Here is a 13,275-nt window from a genome sequence, read left to right as displayed (position 1 = left end):
TAACAGCAAAAAGGAAAAAAGTGTTCTGCCTTGGGGCAACACATGTGAAGTTTGGGGATGTTTCTCCCTTATCTTCCTTTTCCTTTGATTTCAGGCATCTTTTGCAGGATGAACAAGTGGAGCAAAGTTATTACCTGGCTGGAGGAGAGAATTTTTACAGAGAAATTCTTCTTTACCTGGTTTTGATGAAAGGCAGCACATCTCTATTTCCATGCGGCAGTGCATTTGGATTTATTGTTCAGAATAAGGAATAAAAGGAACATCCCTCCCTACAGTTGTCAAATTTGCAGTGAGCACCCCATTGCAAGCTGGTGGTTTACATCTCATGTAACTTGAAATAAAGGAGTCGCTCACACATTCATAATCAATACAATTACTTCTACTTTACATGAATTAAGTAATTTGTATGGCATTACTGTTTGGGGCATTTGTATCCCTATTCAGAGCACTTCTTCAGTATTTCAACCCCACTGATGGTAAAGGCAGGTGCATGCCAGTTACCCACAAAACCAAGGCAAAGCTCTATGGGGAAACTCTTTTATGTCCATCTAGATTTGAATTTGTAGTCCCTTTCCAATTACTGTGCTAATTGTTTAAGAGATTGCTAGACTAAAAAAGTTTTTAATCACTAATCTGTTTTTGAAAGGAACTTATGGGCTCAAAACCTGAACTACATACTTCTTAAATTAATTTTCTTCATGAATACTTCTCTCTCAATACCGATTTGTGAGTCAGAACACCCTACTGTGCTTGTTTCTTTGTCTTTTCTTCAAACACCTGGCCTATTATTCTGCTTTTTTTTCCCCCAACAAAATCGTTCTTTCTTTGGGGTCAAGGTTCTGATGATATTATGTCACTGCAAATATGGAAATTTACCCAATGTCCTCTTATCAGAACCTAACTTGGGGCACAGAACAAACTGAACAAACTTGACAATTTAGCCAAATGTGAGCTCTCCAATAGAAGTATTTGTGAACATTTCTTGAAGAAATCCCAATGTGCTGCAGTCTGCTGACAAAACACCTCAAAAATTGTGACATGATGTCAAGAGGTTTAATTTGGAGATAGCTTTTTATTTCTTTCTTTCCACAGTGGGCTAGTGGCTGTAGGAGGTGAATGGGGATGGTGGTTTATTCAGATCTGTGCTGCCTTGAAAATCCCCTGCTACATGTTTGCTTCCAGGAAAACCAGACAAACCCAGTAAAACAACCAGGGCTCCAGGCCTGCCGCAGTTGAAACCTATGCCAGGAAACCATCTTGATATCACCCAGAGAAGAACTGGGCTGCAACCATTCTCTATTCAGAAGAGAGGTACAGGGTCAGATCTTACAGACTTAATCCAGGTCAGTGCATGCTTTGTCTAAATTAGGACTAAAGAATTTAGTACATAAGGCAAGATAAAGTGTTGGGAAATAATTGCCATGTTCAGTGTGAGAAACTTTGCAAAATGGCAGTCCTGCTCAGAATGTAGGATGCTGCTCTCCTCATTGTCCTGAGAAAGGCTAGGAAAGAAAACGTCCCTGCTTGGTTCATGGCAGGAATGTTGACCCATGTATTGCAATGAAACTAGGCTGAAGGTGTTTCAGTTGAATGCTCCCCAACATTTTTTTAAATGCAATTTTAATACTATGTCCACAATATATTGTAATTAAGTTTCCTTATTTAGACTGAAGAAGTAAACCTTCTTCCCTTGACGTATATTTCCTTGTAAGATAGTAACAATTAGCATATAAAGCTTCTTGAGTTTTGGTTACAGGCACACTCTGATTCCTAAAATGACTTTGAGTGTTGTCCTGCGTATTTATTTTCAGTATATAATTAACTCCCACATTAGCTCTCCCCTGGCTTTTCAGTTCGCATTGAAATAATGGAATTTTCTTGGAAGAACTCATTAAAGCAGGAAGAAGTGAAGTCAGCCTAAAGAAAACCTGTCTGCATTTCAGATTAAAGCCAGATGAAACAGTAAGCTGTATTCTCCACCTGTACCCATTGGGAAACGATAATGATTGCAGACAAAATCTTCCACCCAAATGGCACAGCAATGGCAACTCCTATTTATTTAATCAGTGATATAGCAAGATAGGCAATGTACTTACCTTTGCTATTCTGTCGTGTATCAAATAGGACGGATTTCTCGAAGCTACAGAGCTGAACTGCCACTGCCCCTGCCTTGGTGAGACAGTCTCTGGAGAAGCAGAGGCCACAGCTTGCTGTGGCAGGGGTGTGGTACCAAGGTGTTTGTGGTTTCAGAAGGAGAGGAGGGTGTCATGGAGGAAAGGTGCCCTCTGGTAAGGAGAGTTAGGAAAGAGCAACACCAAGTCGGTCTGGCAAGGGTTTAGGTAGGAGCCAACCCAGAGCAGCATTCAAGGGGCTGCGTGTACCGGGTAAGGGTAGCAGCTCCTAGTTCTGGCATGAGCTGCAGTGCAAATGAGTGCCTCTGTGTGTTAGTTGCTGTCCCTGAGATGATTTCTGTCCATAGCTACTGGAAAAACTTTGATAGGTGAATAGATGAAAGTTATCTGTGATGTAACTGCTGAAATTAAGGGAATTTTATCTTGCAAATTTGACACACAGCCCCCCCCCCAAGTGAGATCTCTGTCACTGATGATGATTTTCACAATTACATAGAACCTATTTTTTCATGCAGTGTATTAAAACAGCCTTCAACAGTTCTTTTTCACATGATGCTTCTGGTGATTTTGTGTAGGAATGTAGTTTGGCAGAAATACCTAGGTTTTATTTTTATTGCAGAGCTCTTTTCTGGCTGGCTCATGGCAAATGCAGGACAGTTTCTACTACTTTAAATGAAACAGTGACACAGTCTCCTTTCCTGCAGCACTTCCTTGCATTGCAAGAGAGAGACACTGATGACAAGGAAAGATGCCACAGAAGCTTGTACAGAATAGAACATGAGTTGTGTAATTAGTTTTCAAGCCATTAACCTACTTAAAAGGTTAATTTGAAACAAACTCAGCACTTGAGCAGATACTGTATTGTGCTGCCAGTTGGCAGCCTGGGCTGTGAGAGTCGATCGATGGAAGCAAATAGCTGTTGTGGAAGAAACACAAATTTTGTGTGAGAAGTCCTGGTTAGTCTCCTGCTGCTTGACCCACAGAGCAGGCCTGGTGTAACTTGGGTAGAAAGCTTTACTTTTTCTAATAGTAAAAACCCACCACCTTTTGCTACCTGTGGTAACAGTGAGGTCCACAAACCCAGAAATAATTCCAGTCTTGTGGTAGGTTATGACCCAAGAGCAGTCAAAGCTACTAGTATTTCAGAGGAAATGGGAAACTGATCTGTCTGATCCAGCAAACTATTGTGTACTTAAGTACAAGCTCAGAGGAGTCTCCAGAAGAAGCAGTTAAGTGTATAGGGCTCTGTGCTTAAACTTTAGCCTTAGAAAACATCTGTGTAGTCTTAAGAGTAGTCCCAGAGCTGCCTTGAGAAGGAAGTTCTTGAAATACGTGAAATCTTCTCAGTGTAAATGTTTTTGAGACAGCCCTTGCTTGGACCATGCTACAAATATGGGAAAGGTAATCTTTATGTGTAGTCAGCTGTTGGCCTTGCTTTTGTAATTGCTAAGCAACAATTAGCACTTGTATAACTCTGCCATTTGCACAGTGTCATGTTTGTTTAATCAGTCCTCACAACAGCCCTGTGAGGTAGGCGAGTAAGCTGCAAAAGGAGGATAGTACTTACCCTGGCTTTACACTAAAGCATCAGACCTGGAGATGAGAGAGATGTTCTCAGTCTCATTCCCTGCTTGGGGAAGTTCAGCAGAAACTTCAAAATGACCTGTCTGAGGCCAGGTAGGGAGCACAGGGGTTTGGTGAACTGTGGACTTACGCTCAGTAAGGCCTCTGTTTTTACTCGTTCTGACATCAGTCCAAGGAAGAGTTCAACACTTCATGTTTAGTTTTCACTTAAATTCTGAATCTGCTCAAAGCATGAAATGTCTGGAAATGCACAAGTAATCTGTTAACTTACTGTTCTGGTAAGATGTGCCAGTAATCACGCTAAAAGTATTCAGCAACCTCCTATTTACAGATGTGAGCTACTTATTGATACATATATACATACATAGAGAACTACACACGATTTACTGCACATTGAGAACCTACTTTCACAGGATACAGTTTTCATATACAAAGGTTAAACTTCTTTAGTTATTAAAACATTGTCACCCTGAACATAAAGCAAACATTATTATTTTTTTAGCTTGAAGTAAGGTACCCTTTACACAAACCTAGTTCTGAATCAAAAGCCTGACTGAAAATAGTCCCCATCTTATTCCTGCAAAGGCTGTCTAAAATGCGAATTTCATTGGCATTTGCACTTCAACATGAAGCATGGTCTCAAAGTTAGTAACTGTGTACTTATTCTTACGTCTCAAGTATTGCATGTAAGAGTTCCTCCTGAGAAATGAGTTAAGAATTGCTTAGAAAACTGCTTATTACTACAAAGAATTTTGAACCTTTGGACTAGCATCTGGTGAGCTTGGGGATTTCAAAGCTTCAGATTCACATCAGCCTGAATGACAAAGATGATGTAGTTCCTGCTGCTATTTCTGTACTGTTAGAAATGCCACAAGCCAATTTTACAACCCGATTTCATGTTGTAACGAAGGAAACCAATTTTTAGTGGGGTTATTTCCTTTCAGTCCATTACTGAAAATGGAGGAACTACAGCTCTGTGTGTGTGTTTTCTTTCTTTTTTTTAAATATGTGTGTCTGTTGTGAGCTACTGATCGGAGCAGGCATTCACTTCCTTCTGCGTGGCTGTAGACTGTGGGAGAGCTCCTAACAAAGTTCTTTGTTAGTGTTTGTAAGACTGGAGATGAGGTTTAATTGAGGGATTTGTGCTGAATGTTCTTTCGCTTTGAGTCTTAGTGCTGCAATGCTTGACGTTTTCCTTTCAACTGCTGCTGGATCAGTGAAGGCAGTAAGAGCAGGGTCTGATGGGGGTCCAGGAGCTTTCATTAGTACTGAAGCTGTTGTCATGAGAGGATTTAAAGCATTCAGAAACCTGTATTTGAAAGAAGTCAATATTATCCAAATTAAGAATTGTTTTGTAGAACAAGTACTTACTGAATTGCAGCTTCCCCCACCCAAAGTATTAGAGAAGATGGTGCCAAAATTTGCAGTTTCTTCCATATGTATGTTTCATTAATGTATTTTATTTTTGCAGTATAGTGTCTTGCCCTTAAAAAACCAAAGAACATCCTCCCCCCAACAAAACCCAAACACTTTTAAGTAAAATAAATGAAATGATCTGCCATGGCATGCAGAAACCTAGAACAGCTACCATTTGCTAAACTCCTAATGCTGAATCCTTTCTAAGCAAACTTTGGATGCTATAGATCAGCCTGTTCTGTGAAAGCAGTAAGCTACCTCATAAAAAGACCAATTTATGTGGCTGTTTATGTGGCCAGTTTGTTCAGACAAGTTTTTTCTATGTGAAAAGCAGCATTTGTCTGTCTGCTAATGTGGAACTACAATACAGGCTGTAATTTCAGCAAGAGGAAAGTGCTATCTGTTTTTTATGTGTGTGTGTATATATATATATATATATATATATATATACACACACCTATTATGTATACACAAACCATTTTTCCCTCTTATGGGGTGCATTAGAGCAGTAGAGGCATTTTGCTCATAAATTTTAAGTTGCCAGGGAAGCAAGCCCAGAAGCAGGTTCAGCTAGAGTTCTAGGTGTCTGACTACAGAGAAAGAAAAGGAGGCTTGCTTTGGGCTTGTTCTGCGTGTTAGAGAACACGTCAGCTGCCCAGGGAAAAGGATTGGCTTTTAGTAAAAACTTATTAAGATTTCTCTTTATCTCTCTAGAGCTGTATCACTTGCATTTGTAGCCAGGTCTCAGGTCTCCTGAGAAGAAATGTCTAACATCTTTATTCTGTAAAATCACTCTGTCTGCAGTCACATCTTCATGATGTATAATCTGGATCAGCCTGTGAGTTAAGGATGGAGCTGGAGCCATCTACATTATGGCAATGTAACTGAAGACCAAAGTTCAATGAGCCCAAAATTTCGGTAAGTATGCACAGTTATTCTTCAAAGAGGAATAACATGTGAAGTTTTTACTGGCATGACTTGAACTAAATCTTGCTTTTTCTAATCTCCTGATTCTACACAGGAACTAACCCCATTTTAGTAAGTTTATCTATGGGAGTGTGTTTATTGAGAACATGTATCAAAGTAACAAAAAATGCACCAATTTTGAACAGTTTTGAGATTTAGAAAAAAAAATCCATACCTTCCAAAGTGTGGATTTAATATAGGATTTCTGAAGAAAGAAGTCCAGGTAAGGCTGCTGAGGCCAAATGGCCCTAAGGTTGAAGGACTAAAGGCTGGAGACACAGATGGCACAGCCAGTGTTGAAAGAGGCATTGACCTCCACGTGTGATCTAGGAGGGGAGAATGACTCAGTGGAACATCCAAAAATAGACCAAGTGGGTGCGTTACGGAGATTCCTGGAACAGTCCCCAGAATTTCATTTTTTTCACGTTTCCTCCACTTTGCCCTTCTGTTTTGGAACCAGACCTTCAGTAAGAAATTATAAAGGCATTAGCTGAACTTACTCTGCAGTTTGTCTCACCAGCTACTATTGCATGCAGCGATAGAAGCAGCAAAATATTTACTGTTACACCAAAAAGCACTTCTTTAATATGAAAGATCCATTTACAAATTCTCAGTGGATTTACCAAAAAATAAAAGTAATAAATATGGTAAATTTGAGTACACTTTAGCTCTGACAGAATAGTCCCATATATTTTAAAGCCATTGTAATACACAGACCTATCACCCGAGAACTCATGATCAGTTATTAAAAATTATCATTCTTCCTTTCATAAGCTATTGAAAATTAAATTTCAACAATGCCATTCAAGAGGTGGCTACTTCTGTACAGGCACCTCAGGAAGAAGCTTAATCATGACTGTAAGAGTAACTACGCCAAATATATGGTGTGTGCTTTTTATTGTGATAGCTGAACATTTTTATACAGAGGATTCAAAAGTAAAATGAGAAGCTTTTGTTATCTACTATGAATGCAAACAGCATATAGTTACAGGAAAGTGATTATCTGAATTGCAGTGAAAGCTAATACTAAACTAGAAAAACTAGTTAGGCACCATTAGACCAGGGTATCAAGCTGTTCCTAAAGGGGCTTTAGTTAGAATTGGTTTTATGTATTAAGCTCTTGAGTATGTTGCCTCTTCGAGCCTGACTGGTTGTCATTTTAGCCCATTAAACATAGTTTAAGGACTTTAATCAATTGAATCTACAGATCAGAAAACTGACTCTTCACACCTATTCTTTAGCATTCACCGAGCAGAACCTTTCAGACCCATGATGGCATCAGAGAGGAGTGAAGAGTATTAGCTCTAAAACACGAGATAGAGGATGTAGACTAAGGATGTTTAGAAATGGATGCTGTTGAGGTTGAACACTCAACACCCGAATGTACTCAGCTGCTCAGGTCTTCTGGCCCCTTCTGCAGTGGAGGCCATTGAAGGTAGATTCGTATACAACTGTGGTTGAAATAGTGAGCTGCTTTCAAGCACATTCTGTGTATAATACCTGAATGCACTAATTGGGATTCAGTATTTAGTAGAGCAGTAGCACACAGAACATGAGTCATTGGAAAGACCAGCTTGTGTCCTGTACAGAAGTATGACTTCGACATTTACGTCTGATTTACTATGAATGTAAACTTCAAACATGAAGATCTTTTAGCACACAATGCAGGTAAGAATCTAGCAAAGCCACTAATCCAAACTGAAATAATGAAATTAAATTGCAAAAATTCAACTCTGCGAACAATTACAACATATGCTAAACATAGTTATTCCTTTGGTACTAATATTTCTGAAATAGTAGAATTATATAGAAATCTGTATTATGACAAAACATTTGGATGCAGAAGTTTTACAGATCCATTTTCTTTAATAGTTGCATTTTGGTATCTGCAATTGTATTTCAGTCAAAAAATGTTTACAAATAGCTTTAAATTTCTATTACATCTAAAAATCAAGTTTTAGGGATTCCCAGCATCACTGCTTGCTTTAGTCTCAGACATGACTTATACATGACTTACCTTCAGATGCTTAGATAATATGAAGTGTATAATGGAAGGAAACTCTCTCCACACCAAGGTGCTAATACCCAAACCAGAAGCCTGCAGAGTGCCACAGCCTTGCTGCCCTGAGTTTGCTGTTGTTCCTGTCTATGTCAGTAACAACTTACTCTTTCAAAGCACTTGCTATAGGGCTCGAGGGAGCCAGCTGAAAAATTACAAATCTAGTCCTTTCATTGAACGTATTATCTTTACACAGGGAAGTTGCTGTCCTGCTGGAGGAGGGATTCACACCTCTTGGGTTACGTTCAAAACACAGAACTGTGTCACTGTATAGGCAGTCGGCAGAAGGAGGTGCCCTTAGAAGAAAAGTCAGAACATCTGCATTTTAAAGTTGGTACTTAAAATTCTTGACTGCTCTGACTCATTCTTTGGCCATTTCTCCAGCAGCCACAGACTAAGTGATCAGATGTCTTACAAAGGAATATCTGAATCAGTGAAATACCAGGCAGCAACGCCTGTGAGGACTAGACACTTGGCCTGCAAGACTCCAAGACAGGGGTCCGGTAAGAAAAATTAACTCAACTACTGGGATCAGATGACTAAATTGCTGTTAACCAGTAACCTCAAATATTTATAAGTGGAGCTTAGCTGAGATCTCACAGGAAAAGATCACCAACTCAAAGGTGTTAGTGCTTTCTATGAAAATAAATTGCAATTAAAAAGGCAATGAACTGCCTTATACTGCAGATGCGCAGGTAAAGCCTTTCTGAAAAAAAGGATGTAACAAATGCTGCAAAGGTATCTGTTCTTCATAAAGAATCCTAATATGAAACGAGATGTCTGCTTTTCTGCTTTCGCTGTCCTAAAGTGAATCCATTTGATCACTTACACACATGCTTTGAGTACAAAATAACGTTTTTCATATTACAAGTGATTCTGGGTTTCCAACCAAACTTATTTAATCATCTGTTAGATTTTGTATTTATCAAACTGGAAGAAAATACCAGCATAGATATATAATAATTATCTTTAGAAAAAATCTGGCTTTCATTTCCTTACTGGTACAAACTCCTCAATGCAAGTGATGAAAGGAGGAGAGGCATGCCTCATACCTTACACTGACATGACAAACAGCTTTCAAAAGCTAGCACGTACATTAAGAGTTGTTAACATTCAGATTAGTCATCTTGAACCTTTTGTTAAGCAGTTTTCCTTTGCTTCCTATAAAAGGCTTAACTTGCCTTTACTCTATTTTCAGACACGTTTGAATTACCAAACTAAACACAACAGATACTGCTATACCAGTCTTAAGATTTTTCATGGTACAACTATAATTTCAGTGGTAAACTACTTTGGGGAAAAAAATACATAACTTAATACTCAAAGATGAGTTTCAAGTGATCATGTTTGAATTGTATGCAAAATATTACCCAATTATTTTTGTACTTACTAGAACCACATCTACCTCGTGAGATTTAGGACTTTTAAAAAGCAAAAGGTGAGGGTGTAAAATTTGTCAGCTTTGTTATTGTAATGGTCTTTAAAAATGTATCCTACTTAATTGCTGTAATTGGTAATGATAATAAAAAGACAAATAAATAGGACTAACTGTATCATGCTTCTGCTGTAGCTGAATATATGATCATAATCAGAAAATAGATAGTTATAAGCTAATGTTTTAACACTGATGCAGCTTAGGGTACTGAAATACCCAAGTAATGTTTCACTCCTCACATTGAGAAAAGAAAATATTCCTTCCACCTTTAACTTGGTCTTATTTTTCTCCCATCCTAACAACATGAACTATGAGAAGTGGCATGAAAATGCAACAACAGATGCAAATACAATTAAAGAGCATCCTAACATGGCTTCAGGTTATGAAAAGGTTTTTCAGACTATGACCACCCCTTTCCAAGGTAAGGAAGAATACAAAGATTCCTGCTACCATCTCCATTCCTCCATACAAGCAAGTAATGGAGATTGGGTGAGGGGATCTCTTTGAAGTCATGCTAAAATGAGAATATGTTAATGGACAATGTTTTTTTGGTCTTATTTGTTCAGTTTTCACACAAGACTCAAAATGCAAGAGTAAGGGAAATATAGTGGCTGGTCCCTGTTTCAACTGTTTGATGGAGGGTTTGTAAGATTAGTTTCCTGGATTTAAACTTGAGTAAATAAAAGGATACTACATTTCACATCAGCTGATTTAGCCGGGTACCGTGGGAGAGGTGTGGAAGTCGTTTCACACAGGGCACCATGCAGAGCAACATAGGCACAGGAGGCAAGTGTTTGAGAATTAAGATAGCTTGTTAACTACAGTACATCACTATCTATCTAGTAGCTGTTCCAGGCATCCTCTTCCCTCCAGGCTAGGTAGTCCCCCATCTATCACAGGACAAGAACACACCCAGAGCAGAGGCACCGTGCACTGGAAGTTCACTCTTAGTGAACTGTGATCTTGCCAAGGAGACTTGTGTTAGATCTGACAAGGAGTAAGGAGGTGCAAGGAACAGCTCTCTGCTGTTCCTTCCATCCACTGGAGATACATACATTCTGCTATTCCACTTGTTAATTCCTTCCTGACTCCATTAAACTTAAACATTTCCATTTCTTTTAGATGAGTCATTAGAAGAGTTCCTCTTTGCCATCCATCACCGCACCATTCTTCACAGGTCAAATGGACTACAGAGCAAGTACCCCACAGACTGAATAGCACAGAAACAGGTGAGTTAATGGCTCTTCACCCATGATCTTTCCACTGGTAGATGTCATGTGTAATTGCTACATACTGGGGTATTTCAGTGACTAGAGAGTTTAGTGATTGGTGGTGGTAGGTGAGGGCACATCATTTCCTCCAAGTCCAGAAAAGAGCACTGGAAAGTGCATCTAGGTATACTCAGACCAGTCAGTTATGAGGTATCACTCATTCCTCTGAAGATGGTGCATATTCAAATAAGTTAAAAATCTTACAGCTTTACAGATGTTAGCTAGAATGAACCATTGCAGATTCAGTGACTGGAGAAATGACAGTGTATACAAACAAGAATCTGCCACCAACAGTAAGGAAGCTGTGCAGGAGTGAGCGAGCTGTCACACTGAGCAGCTCTGCCCATTTTCTATCTTGCACCAGTGCGCACACATCTAAAGCTCTGCTGGAGCAGCAGTTCAGTCTGTACATGCGGCACAGGACAAATCTAGTACAATTGTCATTTTGAGCTTAAAAATGCTTTGAAAGCCTTCACACCTTTTGAAACAATGTAATAGAAGTTAATGTTTCTGTATAAAAAGGGATTTATTTCTAGTTTATACAGGAGATGAATCTAAAGAAACTGCTTCTTAACAACATCTCTTAAGCATGAGTGCTTGGAGCCAGCAAAAGCCACAAGGTGCATTCCTAGTTTAAGAAAGCTGCAGGCTACAAGAAGAGCAATGTCTGTTTCTGTCTGGTGAAATCGTACAGGCATTGCTATTATTACAGCCCAGCTGGGCCATAAAATTCTCGTGGACAGTGCCTGACTGTCATAGGGATGTCAGATTAATCTTTTATTTGTTTTAACCAGTCATAGAGAAGCATGACTGTTGTGTTTGAGGTAAGTTAGAGCAAGAAAAAGCTGCAAGCTTCCCTGAAGCCCAGGTAAATAACTGGGATGCCCCCTGGAACGCCTCACATGCTGTAAACCAACCGGCTTTCTCTTTCGTGGTATTTTTCTTTCTTTTTTCTTTTTTTTTCCTGATACTGTTTTTATCATCTCAAAACTCAGGAGGCAGCACCTGCCTTTAGACCCACGAAGGCGGCAGCAGATGCGAGTGTGAAGGGCAGGCTGGGAATGTTTCTAAGTCGCTGTTTGTTTGCCCGTCGCTGAGGTAACTCGTCCGTTTCTCCGTCCTTTAAGAACTAACCGAAACGGGCGGCACGCAACATCTCCCCCCCCCCAACTTCTTGCCCAGCCGAGGACTTGGAGATGAAGCCCTCGGGGGGTTGGTTTGAAACCTGGACCGAGCCCCCGCGGGTAGGGCTGGGGTCGGCGGCTCTGGCGGCTCCGCGCCCCGGCACTCACCTGCACGCGGGCTTCCGTCAGGTCCAGCCGCACGGCCAGCTCCTCTCTGCGGGGGCAGCACACCGTTAGCCGCCGCGCTGCCTCCGCACGGCCCCTCCCGTCCGCCCGCCCGCTCCCGCCGGCGGCCGCTACCTGGTGAACACGTCGGGGTAGTGGGACTTGCGGAAGGCGCGCTCCAGCTCCTCCAGCTGGAAGGTGCTGAACGTGGTGCGGTACCGCCGCTGCTTCCTCTTGGCCGGACCCGGCGCCTCGCCGCCCGCTGCCGCCTCCGCGCCGGCCGGGCGCCCCCCCCGCCCCGTCCCCACCGGCTCCTCCGCCGGGCGCTCCTCGCCTGAGGAGAGAGAAGCCGGGAGTTACCGGGGCGAGAGCGGGGAGCGCCCCGCCCGGCCCGCCGCCAGCCCTGCCGCCCCTCACCGTGCCGGCCCGCGCCCAGGATGCTGTCGATGAAGTAGGAGGTGAGGAGGTGCAGAGCCGGCGGGGCGGCGGGGGTCGCGCTCTGCATGGCGGCGGGCTGGCTGCGGGCAGGGCCCCCGCTCTGCGCAGGGTTTTATTGGCGCGGGCAGCGCCCGGCTCCGCGCCCCGACATTAGCATTTCATTAGCGCGCTGGCGTCAAGGCCGGGGGTGGGACACGCCGGGCCCCGCTTGCCGCGCAGGGGCCGGGCCCGCGGCGGCCTCCCCCCGGGCCGGGTGACTCCGATTGCCCGCGGCCGGGCCCGACCCTCGGCTCGAAACCGCTGTGCGGCCGCTCAGCTGCGCTCCCGGCCGACGATAGCCTGATAAAGCCTCCTCCGAGGGCGCGGGGCTGGACCGGCTGCGCTGGAGTTGTGGATAGCGGAGAGCCCCTCCTGGCTCGTCGAGACCTGCTGCTGGGCAGGGGCTCCGCTTCACCCCTGCGCTGCTGCTGGGATCAGGAGCAAGGAGTGACAGTGACAGCACCTGCCCGAGGGCAACAGTGTGAGGGGAGCTCGCTTGCTTGCACACAAAGAGAAGGGACAGTAGGGTTTGGTTCTCTGTTGCTTCTGCCGAGCTTAAACTTGTTGAATTCAGCTTTTTAAGATCGACCTTGCAAAGTGGTGTGGGCCACAAGAGCAGGGAAAATGCGCAAACCATGCAAAATCG

General features: G+C 42.4%; 1 protein-coding gene across 1 annotated transcript; it reads right to left on the bottom strand.

Moving 5' to 3' along the window:
* Window positions 1–3,364: 3,364 nt before the first annotated feature.
* Window positions 3,365–12,671, bottom strand: ESX1 (ESX homeobox 1). Its single transcript, XM_065689544.1, has 5 exons — window positions 12,570–12,671; window positions 12,288–12,486; window positions 12,156–12,201; window positions 6,274–6,560; window positions 3,365–5,025 (listed from the first exon to the last, which is right to left on the bottom strand). The coding sequence occupies exons 1-5, from the start codon at window positions 12,655–12,657 to the stop codon at window positions 4,800–4,802; spliced, it is 846 nt and encodes a 281-aa protein (XP_065545616.1). The 5' UTR covers window positions 12,658–12,671; the 3' UTR covers window positions 3,365–4,799.
* Between the last annotated feature and the right edge of the window lie 604 nt (window positions 12,672–13,275).

The sequence above is a fragment of the Lathamus discolor genome, chromosome 9 (assembly GCF_037157495.1).
Source record: "Lathamus discolor isolate bLatDis1 chromosome 9, bLatDis1.hap1, whole genome shotgun sequence".
In the NCBI taxonomy this organism is placed as follows: domain Eukaryota; kingdom Metazoa; phylum Chordata; class Aves; order Psittaciformes; family Psittacidae; genus Lathamus; species Lathamus discolor.
Note: the sequence above shows the minus strand (reverse complement) of the source record. Positions and strands in the feature narration are given on the sequence as shown.

Coding starts and splice junctions, on each gene's coding strand:
- ESX1 (XM_065689544.1), bottom strand. CDS start 12,657: ATGCAGAGCGCGACCCCCGCCGCCCCGCCGGCTCTGCACCTCCTCACC. Junction 12,487..12,569: donor CCTGGGCGCGGGCCGGCACG/GTGAGGGGCGGC, acceptor CTCTCTCCTCAG/GCGAGGAGCGCCCGGCGGAG. Junction 5,026..6,273: donor TTAAATCCACACTTTGGAAG/GTATGGATTTTT, acceptor TTTCAAATACAG/GTTTCTGAATGCTTTAAATC.